This window comes from Ranitomeya imitator, chromosome 3, assembly GCF_032444005.1.
Source record: "Ranitomeya imitator isolate aRanImi1 chromosome 3, aRanImi1.pri, whole genome shotgun sequence".
Classification (NCBI taxonomy): Eukaryota; Metazoa; Chordata; class Amphibia; order Anura; family Dendrobatidae; genus Ranitomeya; species Ranitomeya imitator.
The window spans coordinates 254,775,127-254,789,150 of record NC_091284.1 but is presented as its reverse complement, the minus strand read 5'-3'; the positions used below and the strand labels follow the sequence as shown (position 1 = coordinate 254,789,150).

General features: G+C 42.4%; 1 protein-coding gene across 2 annotated transcripts in view; it reads right to left on the bottom strand.

Annotated features, from left to right (window-relative positions):
* The window catches only part of ACACA (acetyl-CoA carboxylase alpha), a 575,142-nt gene that overhangs the window by 389,632 nt on the left and 171,486 nt on the right, over positions 1-14,024 (bottom strand). For both annotated transcript variants that reach the window (XM_069756397.1, XM_069756396.1), the window contains exon 29: positions 6,602-6,720. In XM_069756397.1, coding sequence (XP_069612498.1) covers positions 6,602-6,720 — 119 coding nt within the window. The remainder of the gene's footprint in view (positions 1-6,601; positions 6,721-14,024) is intronic.

Below are 14,024 nucleotides of genomic sequence, written 5' to 3'. Positions count from 1 at the left end.
GCTTTATTGTTCTTGGTATTGAACATAAAGCCCCATAAGAAAGGCGCAAATAAAATCTATTATAGGTCATGTTGGCAGATACGTGGAGTTTGTTTTTTTTTTTTTTTTTTTTACTTAAAAGCATTTTCCAGAATTCTTAGATTGATTACTTAAGTGTTATGATCTGGTGGTTTAGGAGCAACATGGGACGAGCTCTGAAGGAAGTGGTACCTGTACTGACCGCAGTCCCTAAGCTCAACACAACACTAGAAGTAGCCGTGGGATGCTCCTAACACTCCCTAGGCACCTCATCACAGCCTGAGAACTAACTACCCCTAAAGATAGAAACAGGAAAACTATCTTGCCTCAGAGAAAATCCAAAAGGATAGATAGCCCCCCACAAGTAATGACTGTGAGTGGAGAGGGAAAAGACATACACAGAATGAAACCAGGATAAGCACAGGAGGCCAGTCTAGCTAGATAGATAGGACAGGATGGAATACTGTGCGGTCAGTTTAAAACACTACAAAAAATCCACAAAGAGTTTACAAAAATCTCCACACCTAAATAAAGGTGTGGAGGGTAAATCTGCTTCCCAGAGCTTCCAGCATCACTGAATTAATTCATACTGACAAGCTGGACAAACATAGAAAGCACAGAACGGATAAGTCCACAACCTGTGGACAGAAAAGAGCAAGCAAGGACTTAGCTTAGATGAACTGGTCAGGATAACAAGGAAATCCAAAGAGATGTGAATCCAACCAGGAACCATTGACAAGTGGCACAAGCTGAAGGAAAGAGCCAGGCTAAATAGCCGAGCAGAATAGACAACCAGTGGAAGCAGCTGCTGACAGCTAAATCCAAGGAGCAGCCATTCCACGTAAAACCATCGGAGGGAGCCCAAGAGCAGAACTCACAAAAGTGCCACTTACAACCACCGGAGGGAGCCCAAGAGCGGAATTCACAACACTTAAGATATTAACTGTACTAGCTGATCCACTAACTATATAATCAAATTACAGTTTTAGACCATCAATATGTAAGGAAGATACAATAGAGTAACAATACAACGGTATAATGAAGAGATTCAAAAACACAAGATGCAATTGGAGGAAGCTTGAACAAACTTGCGATCTATAGAAATGGGCAAATACCTAGAGAAAAGGAGTGTTCTGATAAAAATACACTACTTATCCAGTACATTGACTGACCTTTGTGCTTACAAAGGCACACATTTCAGCAATCATCAGCAATATGTGAAAAATAAATCTAGACTACGCCGAGAAGGGACAGCTGAACAATGGATGCCAAGCATTTACACTTCCTCTTATTCATGCCTGTTGAAACCACAGCAGGGAGCAAATTTATGGGTCCTAAAGACGAGTCCTATGAAGAAAAGGTGTATGTGTTTGAACTATGCTTATTCTCTTGAAAAAGCAGTGAAGAATGTGTGGAGTGGAATACAGATGAATACACAGTATTTCACCAGAAGAGTGTGTGTAGCCATATGCACATACTTCTTATGTCAACCACCATTATAAATTCACAGTATGCTGTATATATTATTCACACACATACATAGATATGCATATATACACATAATAATGGTGGTGGTGATCAGATGTTTTATGCACAGACCTATAAGACTACATACACTGTATATGTGTAGATCTCTCTCTCTCTCTCTATATATATATATATATATAGATATATTCAGTCTATGTAGTCTGTATAAGGAACTGTATTCCTCATATCTACCACCATTATTAATTTACAGTAGGGAGCTGCGTGCTGCTTATCATATATTGTTACATATTTTCATATGGTTAAAACAAAAAAAGAAGATCAATCTTCCATTAATCCAGCAAAGATGACCATTAAAAAGTATTTTTTGGCTACCTACAGCGGCAACTGTGAGCCAAAGCAGTGGAAAGTGCTCTGTCCTGCCCATAGCACTTCCAGCCTCATTTAAGCATCGCATTATAAAGTCAATTTCTCTGCAACACATAAGTGGTTTTTGTTTAATAATAATGGTATGTTCTTATACCCTACACTATGCATGTAGTTCTCCTTCCAGTGGTTATTGTAGGCCTGATCCAGTTACGCTGACACCGCATTAGTGTGTAAGTGAGGAAATAATGCAAATTCTACAAGTGGAATTAACTCCAGGCCATGTATCTCTTTAAAAAGGATATAGTACCTAAATGGTTAATAACTCCATATTACTGTAAATAAAGTCCCTTGAATTAAATCCACATTGATATATTGATGAGCTATCCATAGTATAGGTCATCAATATAAGATTAGTGTGGGGGTCCGACACTCGGCAACCCCACCTATCAGCCATCATCTGCTCCGGCAGGTGGAGTAGTGTGGCTCCGCATGTTCAGTAGTGGCTGCTCCCAGCACTGCACCTTAATAACATGTGCCGCACCCAGGAGCAGCCATGATGACCCGAGCCCCTCTGCTCTGGCTCCATACTCTGTACAAACGGCCAATACACGAGTATGTTAGAAATATCTTTAGCCTATTATTACAGTAGCTGTTTGTTATGCGGATCCTGCGATGAACATTATTTAGAGCTTGACACATCTTTGGACTTTACATTGAAGCAAGACTTCTGTTCATACTAACGGACACGATTAAAATATACGTTCTACAAAAGGAGGAAATTGATATGAATTATTTCATCAATGTGTTCCTTATTCGCCTCATGATCTCAACATTTCAAGTTGGAATGACTAATTTTTCTGGTATGATGCAAACTATGTAAAATTCATTTGCACCCCCTGCAAATCAATACCCATGGTCGACAGCTCTAAAGAACAAAAAAAAAAGAAACTGTTGGTTAAATGGTGCTGGGAACAGGAAAAAAAAAAGATCATTATGAAGAAATTGCATTAAAATAAGATTGCATTTTTTTAAAGAGTGCAGAGAGTATGGAGAGCAGATGGACCCAGCTGTGTGTCCTATTCCAATTTTGATTACTTTCCTTGTGTCTGCAGCTCATTTATTCATTGCAGGCTTACCCCATCCTAAAAAACCGCTACACTAAAATTAATGGACTGCTGCTCAGCCAAGAAAACTCCACTGGTAGAATAAGCCTGGCGACAAATACGTAAAGAACATTCTTAGGGAAGAGACTATTTCAGGCAAAGAGAAATGATGGAGAATTGAATAAAAGACAAGGCTGGTCCGATATCTGAAGACCAGATATAACAATCCATAGGCTTTATGACAGATTCGTTACAATATACCATTTATACGTCTAGCCGAAAACAACATAAGATCATTTTTATAATATTTTAAACAAACAAATATTTCCTGGTTAGGCCTGGTCCTCCACATATGTGTTCCAACTGTTATAGTTTATGGGCATGAATTAGTGGGAGACGCTTTGTTGCCACACTAAGCGTCAAAAGAGAGACACAGACCAAAAACAGATGAAAATCATAAAAAAAAACAACATATACACAGCGCCAAAAAACTTCTGCTAAACAAAGCACACTTCGCTAAGACCTGAAGCAGCCATATTTCCCAGGACGCCAAGTCATTTCAAGCACTCCAGCAATCTGCATCTCAGAACCTTTTCTTTAAGGCATACCTCCTCCCAATGTTAGATTTCATATTTCTCACCCAATTTCAGCACAGTACAGGATTCATGTAATACAATATTGGGTATGAGCACTGCATGGCGGGTATGCTAAACAAATCATACTAAATCAAAATAATATTTAACAGTGTTATGTCAATGAAACAAAATCGGAAGAAGGTCACTGTGATCAGTTCATAAAGACTGTTCTGCATGAAATTGAGCTGGACATTTCCAACAAACCCTTCTCTTACCAGTTTCTGACTGCCACGGAAACTGACGCTTTTCAATATTTGACCACAGTGAAACATTGCCATCTAGTGCCCACAAGATGGGTATACAGTAGAACAAGTTCACGTTGTAATTGCACCAAGGTAGTCAGAACAGAATTCAATAAAATCTCACATGTATGCAGTACATGTGCATATTAGGTGCTGAAATTACGTTTTGATGCCTCTGACAGAATACAGTGGTGGCTAGTAGCATAGGCCATGAGCAGTAAAATGTAAAATCCCCCTATTCTTAAGAACAGAGAGGATTGTTAACAATAAACATATTGAAAAGTTGCATTTTTTTTTTAAAGTTTACCCATTTAAGGTGATGACAAAGCCTCTTAAAATTGTGCTTTTATGTTCAATGTATTTAAAGAGAACCTGTCACCCCGAAATTCGCGGGTGAGGTAAGCCCACCGGCATCAGGGGCTTATCTACAGCATTCTGTAATGCTGTAGATAAGCCCCCGATGTTACCTAAAAGAGGAGAAAAAGACGTTATATTATACTCACCCAGGGGCGGTCCCGCTGCTGGTCAGGTCAAACGGGCGTCTCCGGTCCGCTGCGGCGCCTCCCATCTTCATTACAAGACGTCCTCTTCTGATCTTCAGCCACGGCTCCGGCGCAGGCGTACTTTGCTCTGCGCTGTTGAGGGCAGACAAAGTACTGCAGTGCGCAGGCGCCGGGCCTCTCTGACCTTTCCGGCGCCTGCGCACTGCAGTATTTTGCTCTGCCCTCAACAGGGGTTATATTGCATAGTAGGGAGTTATTGAATGAGTATATATCCTCTTTTTTCTTCATTATCATCCCTCCATATATACATAAAAAACACCACCATTTCTTTCTGTCTTTTATTTATGCCTTCTGCTTTTGCTCAGCATCCCCTACGACTATTCTGCTTTTTTACATTCTATGGTTTTAAATATCTTGAACAAAAATAACTCTTTAATATTATGGTAATTTTTTGGGTCTCTTCTTTTCCCCATATTTATTTCTCATATGGGATTGCTGTCATACATTACGTGAAGTGTCTTCCTTATTTAGGACATTGTATTGATTTAGAATATTGATAATCTTAAAATTTGACAGTATCAAACAATATATTAATTGTAATTCTGAATATTGAGTATATAACATTAATTGTGCTCATGTGTCAGAAACTTTATACTGCCTGCACTACTCACAAGTTGGAAGTCTGTCCTATCTCCTCTGCTGCTAAACATGTTATTTTTAATCAGCAGGGAAAGCCTTCTTCCTTTCATGCAATTATTGCCATTGTAAAGGTTAATAGACCAGCACACGGAGGTGACATAAGGAGACGTCTATTAACAAGAGAAGCCTTTTGGAGTTTTAATCTTGGCTCCAGATCAGATCATGTATCACTATGGAAATGTCTGAATGTAATAATTTATTATCATAAACTGTATATTTATTCTATTTTCCTGTTGGACTTTGTAACTATCAACTTATCTGTATTTTTAATATGATAATTCATTCCATCACATGCTCCGAGTATCCCATTTTGATGCGTTCCCTGGAATATTTAGGGTTGCTGGGAACATTTTCCCACTGATCTTTGAGAAAGAATGCCAGATAGTGTTCGAAACGCGCATGCTTTTCTCGTTCATTCCATCATGCATTTTTGTTTATTAATTTTTAAATGTTACATTAAAGTGGATTTTTCACCCAGGAGCATTACTTTTTCTTTTTTCAAACCGTAAAGTAAACCAATTAGAAAGAATATGTATCATCACGTTTTAACTTTTTAACCCCTCACCACCTATGACGTATAGGTGCATAGGTCATGTCCTTGTATTTGATGAGGGCTCCGGCGCTGAGCCCACATCTTTCCCCACACATGTCATGTTTAAAGCTGCTGTCAATCACTGACAGCAGCATTTAACTCACGCCTGGTGAAAGTGCATCACAAGACACACTCAACAGCGCCTGTCAAGTGATCGCGGGGCACCGAAGGGTTGTGCCGAAGACTTCAGTGCTTGTCAATGCAGATCTTCTATGAGCGCCAGCCCGTGGTGGTGGTGGTGGTGGTAGGAGATGATGTTTTGTGTAGCACAAGCTAAAAGATCGCAGCTTCCTAAGGAGACTATTGAAGCAAGTAAAAAGTAGAAAAAAAAGTTTCAAAAATATTTTTTAAAATATAAACGTTCAAATCACCACCCTTTTATCCCATTCACAATAAAATAAAAACAAAACATATTTGGTATCGCTGTGTTCATAAACGCCCAATCTATGAAAATATAAGCTACGGTAAATTAATCCGATTGGTAAAACGGCATAACAAGAAAAGAAATCGAAATGCCAGAATCACACTTTTTTGGTCGCCACAACACTGCAGTAAACTACAATGACGGGGCGATCAAAACATATACCCCAAAATGGTATAAATAAAAATGTCAGCTCAGTGCACAACATAAGCCCTTGTCCAGCCCCAGATCCCAAAAAATGAAGACATTATGGGTCTTGGAAAACGGCGCCATTTTTTTAAATGTTCACTTTTTTTCCAATTTCACTACACTTTGATTTTTTTCCCGTTTTCATCAACAGACATTCTCTTGGATCCAGTAGACTGTGTAAAGTGACCAACCCTGTGATCAGTTGACTAAATCTCAGTTAACAGAAAACGTGCATATGAAATTTGACAACAATTTAGGATAATACCTGACAAAAACTATACCATCAACAGAGGCGTGAAGCGATGCTAATATTTTTATAGTCTTATTACAAGGTGAAACACTAACCTGTTTGGATGGGATGTCGGTAACATAAACTGAAATTCAACTACACATGTGTTGTCCTTTAGCTGCCGATGCTGCACGCTATTCAGTTCATAGGCAATATATGCGCGCCGAACATACACCTGAAAGACAAAAGTACGATTGAATAAAACAAAATAACAAAACGTTGCGGGTCCGCAACAATAGGTCATGACTGAGTCCAGGGATCAGATGGCAAAATGTAATTAAGTTTTACAGAGAACTTACAGTTGCGTCTCTGCTATCAGGTTATTAGCTACACAGCAAACAAAAATAAAGCACATACTGCACCACTTGGCACACGATTCGGAGCTGCACCCCACACTACTACTACATCTAGAAGCCCCTAAATTGTACACAAAGCTCTGTGAAAATTAGAATTTTTAAAGGAAATCTATCAGTTGGCTCAACCCTCCTAAGCCATCTATATGGACAAGTAGGTCATAGAAAGCTAAACAAAATGATACCTTGATATTTGCGATCTGACATCTTGTTCCAGAGAAATTCACATTTTTCTCAATATGTAAATGAACTGTTAAGATCTATGGGCCGGATACTGACCTTTCTGAGAATCTGCCTCCAGAGCTGATTATAAATTAATGGGGGCTTTAAAATCTCATTTAAAGGGAACCTGTCACCCCGAAAATCGCGGGTGAGGTAATCCCACCGGCATCAGGGGCTTATCTGCAGCATTCTATAATGCTGTAGATAAGCCCCCGATGTTACCTGAAAGAGGAGAAAAAGACGTTAGAGTATACTCACCCAGGGGCGGTCCCGCTGCTGGTCTGGTCAGATGGGCGTCTCCGGTCCGCTGCGGCGCCTCCTATCTTCTTTCCATGACGTCCTCTTCTGATCTTCGGCCACGGCTCCGGCGCAGGCGTACTTTGCTCTGCCCTGTTGAGGGCAGACAAAGTACTGCAGTGCGCAGGCGCCGAGCCTCTGACCTTTCCGGCGCCTGCGCACTGCTGTACTATCCTCTGCCCTCAACAGGGCAGAGCAAAGTACGCCTGCGCCGGAGCCGTGGCTGAAGATCAGAAGAGGACGTCATGGAAAGAAGATGGGAGGCGACGCAGCGGACCGGAGACGCCCATCTGACCAGACCAGCAGCGGGACCGCCCCTGGGTGAGTATAATCTAACGTCTTTTTCTCCTTTTTCAGGTAACATCGGGGGCTTATCTACAGCATTATAGAATGCTGCAGATAAGCCCCTGATGCCGGTGGGATTACCTCACCCCCGATTTTCGGGGTGACAGGTTCCCTTTAAAATTGACCAAAAAGATAAGTCTTTACTGCACAACCACCATAACCCCTGCGTATAACAAATCACTGAAGGAGATCTCGCTCATCTTCTCTCCAAATCCCACTTCACCACTTGTTATCTTGACTCTATGTCATCCCACCTCCTGCTCAACCTGCCTTGGAGTAATCCTCAACTTTGCACTTTCCTTCAAACCGCACATCTAAGATCTCGCCACCTCCTGCCGCCCCAAACTCAGAAATATTTCCAGAATCCATCCTTTCCTCAACCATGAATCTACTAAAATGTTAGTGCATGCTCTCATCATCTCCTGCCTCGACTACTGCAATATTCTTATCTGTGGCCTCCCTGCTAACACTGTCACACCTCTCCAGCATGTTATTAACTCTGCTGCCCTAATAATCCACCTCATTTCATGCTTCTCACTTCTGCAAATCTCTTCATTGGCTCCCAATTCCCCAATGTATACAGATCAAACTAACAATGCTGATCTAAAAAGTTATCCACAATTTGTCTTCTCCATATATCTCTGATCGAATATCCCGATATCTTCCAACACGCAACCTCTGGTTCTCCTAAGGCCGCTCGCTCTCCTCCACACTCATTCGTTTCTCACCCAATCACTTCCAAGACTACTCACAAGTGTCCCCCATCCTCTGGAATTCTGTGCCTCAACACATCCGATTCAGCCACACTCGGAACTTTCAAACAGAACTTGAAAACTCATCTCTTCAAGAAAGCTTACAACCTGCAATGACCATGATGCCACCTCATGACCATCGAAGCTGCTGCAACTGCCCAACCTACTGTCTCCTGCCCCACTATACTGTAGACTGCATGCCTGCAAGGGCAGGGCGCTCTCCTTTCTGAGCCAGTATCATTGTTTGTTTATTATATTTTATATTTGTATCTTGCATGTAACACCTTCTCATTTACAGAACCATGGAATCAATAGTGCACTAAAAATGAATAATATCATCATCTTATTTCACCTACATTCTCTGCCTTTTTTGCTCAAGAGCCCTTACACTAGATACTTCTACTATATACACAAAAAGCAATGTTTAACTATTTGGACTATAAAGATATGTTCACACATGCAAGAAATTTCTGCAACTAAAAATATCTCATACATGATCATATGTTTGAGCAAGGGGTGCATACATTTTTACAAACCCTACAGAGGATCTATAGCGGATATAAAAAAAAAAAAACAGACAACCATGAGTTAGGACACTATACAATATTCATGTTAGCCATTTAACCAAACAGATTTGCATTTCCTGTTCTTTTTTCGCAGTCACACGGACATAGCATCGACAGGTTCTAACTCATTAACTTCTACAGAAATATTTTGTAGCCACACTCTGATAAGCACAAAGGCCAGTGGAAGGGAAGGGTTAAGATGTGACATCCCCTATTGCAAAATATGGATTCAGTATTATCTACTGCAGTGCCCCCCAACCTGTGGCTCCGGAGCCACATGGCAGGTGGTTAGCTGGCCCATGATGTGTGGCTTGCGGCTGCCTGCCAGCTTGGTGCATTAGCACCAGATCTAGAAAAGTATTATAAAGAGCAGCTCTCGAGATTGTCAATTTTGTGAGTAGCCCTGCACAAAATAACAGTCAGGTCAGTATTACACATCAGTATTTGTGAGCCAAAACCGGGAGTGGGAGATAAATGCAGAAGTGGTGACGGGTTTCTATTATATACTTTTGCTCTGATTGTTCCACTCCTGATTTTGGCTTACAAATACTGAGGTAAAAAACTCACCAAAATACTGAACGTGTGAACGTGACCTTACAATTTACACTTTCATATGCAATCATACCTCCTTTGTTGTTAAAAAATGATTGTATGTCAGTTAAAATGCATCATTATCATTTGTGAAGTTCTGTAACTTGCAATCCACAGGTAGCTGGTGAGATGAACAGAGCTGCAGTGACCTCTGAGCACAGCCAAGAGCAAAGATCAGGGAATGCGTGCTCTTCATTCCCCTTTTTAGCTCACAGATATAATCTGAAGCAACATGGAGGACATTATACAGCAAAGCTCAGCTGTATTGACTTGAATCAACCGATTCCCTCTCAATAAAGAATAATGGGCTGTATCACATGACTTTTGCAGTCTCTTCCAAGCAAGGGGGACTTGATCTAATTTTTTGTAGCGGATGGCAAGTCTAGGAGGCAGGGGAAGAAATCTACTATATAATTGTCTAAGGGTCACTTCCGTCTGTCTGTCTGTCTGCCTGTAACGGAAATCCCAAGTCACCAATTGGTCGCGGCAAAACAGCCATGACCAATCAGCGACAGGCACAGTCCGACGGCAAAATGGCCGCTCCTTACTCCCCGCAGTCAGTGCCAGCTCCATACTCCCCTCCAGTCAGCGCTCACACAGGGTTAATGGCAGCATTAACGGTATGCCGCGGTGTAACGCACTCCGTTAACGCTATTAACCCTGTGTGACCAACTTTTTACTATTGATGCTGACTATGCAGCATCAATAGTAAAAAGATCTAATGATAAAAATAATAAAAAAAATTAAAAATAGTTATATACTCACCGTCCGTTGGCCCCTCGGATCCACAACAGGCCTTTCCCGCTCCTCGCGACGCCCTGGTGACCGCTCCATTCATTGCGATCTCACGAGATGATGATTTAGTGGTCTCACGAGACCGCTACGTCATCATCTCGCGAGACCGCAATGCACACTTGAGACCGGAGTGCGCGAGGAGCATCGGTAAACGCATCGCCTGGATCCGGGGGCCAACGGAAGGCAAGTATATAACTATTTTTTATTTTAATTCTTTTTTTTAACAGGGATATGATGCCCACATTGCTATATACTACGTGGGCTGTACAATATACTACGTGGGCTGTGCAATATACTACGTGGGCTGTGCAATATACTGCGTGGGCTGTGCAATATACTGCGTGGGCTGTAGAATATACTACGTGGGCTGTAGAATATACTACGTGGGCTGTGCAATATACTACGTGGGCTGTGCAATATACTACGTGGGCTGTGCAATATATTGCGTGGGCTGTGCAATATACTACGTGGGGAGTGTAATATACTACGTGGGCTGTGCAATATACTACGTGGGCTGTGCAATATACTACGTGAGGAGTGTAATATACTACGTGGGCTGTGCAATATACTACGTGGGCTGTGCAATATACTGCGTGAGCTGTGCAATATACTACGTGGGCTGTGCAATATTCTACGTGGGCTGTGCAATATACTAAGTGGGCTGTGCAATATACTGCGTAGGCTGTGCAATATACTGCGTGGGCTGTGCAATATACTGCGTGGGCTGTGCAATATACTACGTGGGCTGTGCAATATTCTACGTGGGCTGTGCAATATACTACGTGGACTGTGCAATGTGTTACGTGGGCTGTGCAATGTACTACGTGGGCTGTGCAATGTACTATGTGGGCTGTGCAATATACTACGTGGGCTGTGCAATATACTGCGTGGGCTGTGTTACATACTACGTGGGCTGTGCAATATATTACGTGGGCTGTGCAATATACTACATGTGCTGTGCAATATACTACGTGGGCTGTGTTACATACTACATGGGCTGTATTACATACTACGTGGGCTCTGCAATATACTACGTGGGCTGTGCAATATACTACGTGGGCTGTGCAATATACTACGTGGGCTGTGCAATATACTACGTGGGCTGTGCAATATACTACGTGGGCTGTGCAATATACTACGTGGGCTGTGCAATATACTACGTGGGCTGTGCAATATACTACGTGGGCTGTGCAATGTACTACGTGGGCTGTGCAATGTACTACGTGGGCTGTACAATGTACTACGTGGGCTGTGCAATATACTACGTGGGCTGTGTTATACACTACGTGGGCTGTGTTATACACTACGTGGGCTGTGTTATACACTACGTGGCCTGTGTTATACATTACGTGGCCTGTGTTATATACCGCGTGCATGGGCTGTTATATACTACGTGAGCTGTTATAAACTACGTGGCTGTGTTATATGCTATGTGGGCTGTTATACACTCTGTGGGCTGTGCTATGTACTACGTGGCTGTGCTATACACTCTGTGGGCTGTGCTATATACAGTCATGGCAAAAAGTATTGACACCCCTGCAATTCTGTCAGATAATACTCATTTTCTTCCTAAAAATGATTGCAAACACAAATTATTTGGTATTATTATCTTCATTTAATTTATCTTAAATGAAAAAACACAAAAAGTATTGTCCTAAATCCAAATTGGATATAATTCCACACCAAACATAAAAAAGTGGGTGGACAAAACTATTGGCACTGTTCGAAAAATCATGTGATGCTTCTCTAATTTGTGTAATTAACAGCACTTGCAACTTACATGTGGCACCTAACAGGTGTTGGCAATAACTAAATCACACTTGCAGCCAGTTGACATGGATTAAAGTTGACTCAACCTCTGTCCTGTGTCCTTGTGTGTACCACATTGAGCATGGAGAAAAGAAAGAAGACCAAAGAACTGTCTGAGGACTTGAGAAACCAAACTGTGAGGAAGCATGAGCAATCTCAAGGCTACAAGTTCATCGCCAAAGACCTGAATGTTCCTGTGTCTACCGTGCGCAGTGTCATCAAGAAGTTTAAAGCCCATGGCACTGTGGCTAACTTCCCTAGATGTGGACGAAAAAGAAAAATTGACAGGAGATTTCAACGCAAGATTGTGCGGATGTTGGATATAGAACCTCGACTAACATCCAAACAAGTTCAAGCTGCCCTGCAGTCCGAGGGTACAACAGTATCAACCCGTACTATCCGTTGGCATCTGAATGAAAAGGGACTGTATGGTAGGAGACCCAGGAAGACCCCACTTCTTACCCCGAGACATAAAAAAGCCAGGCTGGAGTTTGCCAAAACTTACCTGAAAAAACCTAAAACGTTTTGGAAGAATGTTCTCTGGTCAGATAAGACAAAAGTAGACCTTTTTGGGCAAAGGCATCAACATAGAGTTTACAGGAGAAAGAAAGAGGCATTCAAAGAAAAGAGCATGGTCCCTACAGTCAAACATGGCGGAGGTTCCCTGATGTTTTGGGGTTGCTTTGCTGCCTCTGGCACTGGACTGCTTGACCGTGTGCATGGCATTATGAAGTCTGAAGATTACCAACAAATTTTGCAGCATAATGTAGGGCCCAGTGTGAGAAAGCTGGGTCTCCCTCAGAGGTCATGGGTCTTCCAGCAGGACAATAACCCAAAACACACTTCCAAAAGCACTAGAAAATGGTTTGAGAGAAAGCACCGGAGACTTCTAAGGTGGCCAGCAAAGAGTCCAGACCTGAATCCCATAGAACAGCTATGGAGAGATCTAAAAATGGCAGTTTGGAGAAGGCACCCTCAAATATCAGGGACCTGGAGCAGTTTGCCACAGAAAAATGGTCCAAAATTCCAGCAGAGCTTTGTAAGAAACTCATTGATCGTTACCGGAAGCGGTTGCTTGCAGTTATTTTGGCTAAAGGTTGTGCAACCAAGTATTAGGCTGAGGGTGCCAATACTTTTGTCTGGCCCATTTTTGGAGTTTTGTGTGAAATGATCAATGTTTTGCTTTTTGCTTCATTCTCTTTTGTGTTTTTTCATTTAAAGGGAACCTGTCACCCCGTTTTTTCAGATTGAGATATAAATACTGTTAAATAGGGCCTGAGCTGTGCGTTACAATAGTGTATGTAGTGTACCCCGATTCCCCCCCTATGCTGCAAAATACATTACCAAAGTCGCCGTTTTCGCCTGTCAATCAGGCTGGTCAGGTCAGGTGGGCGTGGTGACATCGCTCTTTTCTTCCCCAGCTTTCCGTTGGTGGCGTAGTGGTGTGCGCATGTCGCAGTGACGAATCCACTTCGCGCACGTGAAGAAGCAGCGTGCGATCTGCGCTATTACCCCCTGTCATCGGTGGGGGCGGCCATCTTCCTGGGGCCGCGCATGCGCAGATGGAGTGCTCTGCTGCACGGGGCTTCAGGAAAATGGCCGCGGGATGCCGCGCGTGCGCAGAAGAGATCGCGGCGGCCATTTTCCCAAAGCCGAGATGCAAACTCGGCTTTGGGAAAATGTCCGCCGCGGCATCCCGCGGCCATTTTCCTGAAGCCCCGTGCAGCAGAGCACTCCATCTGCGCACGC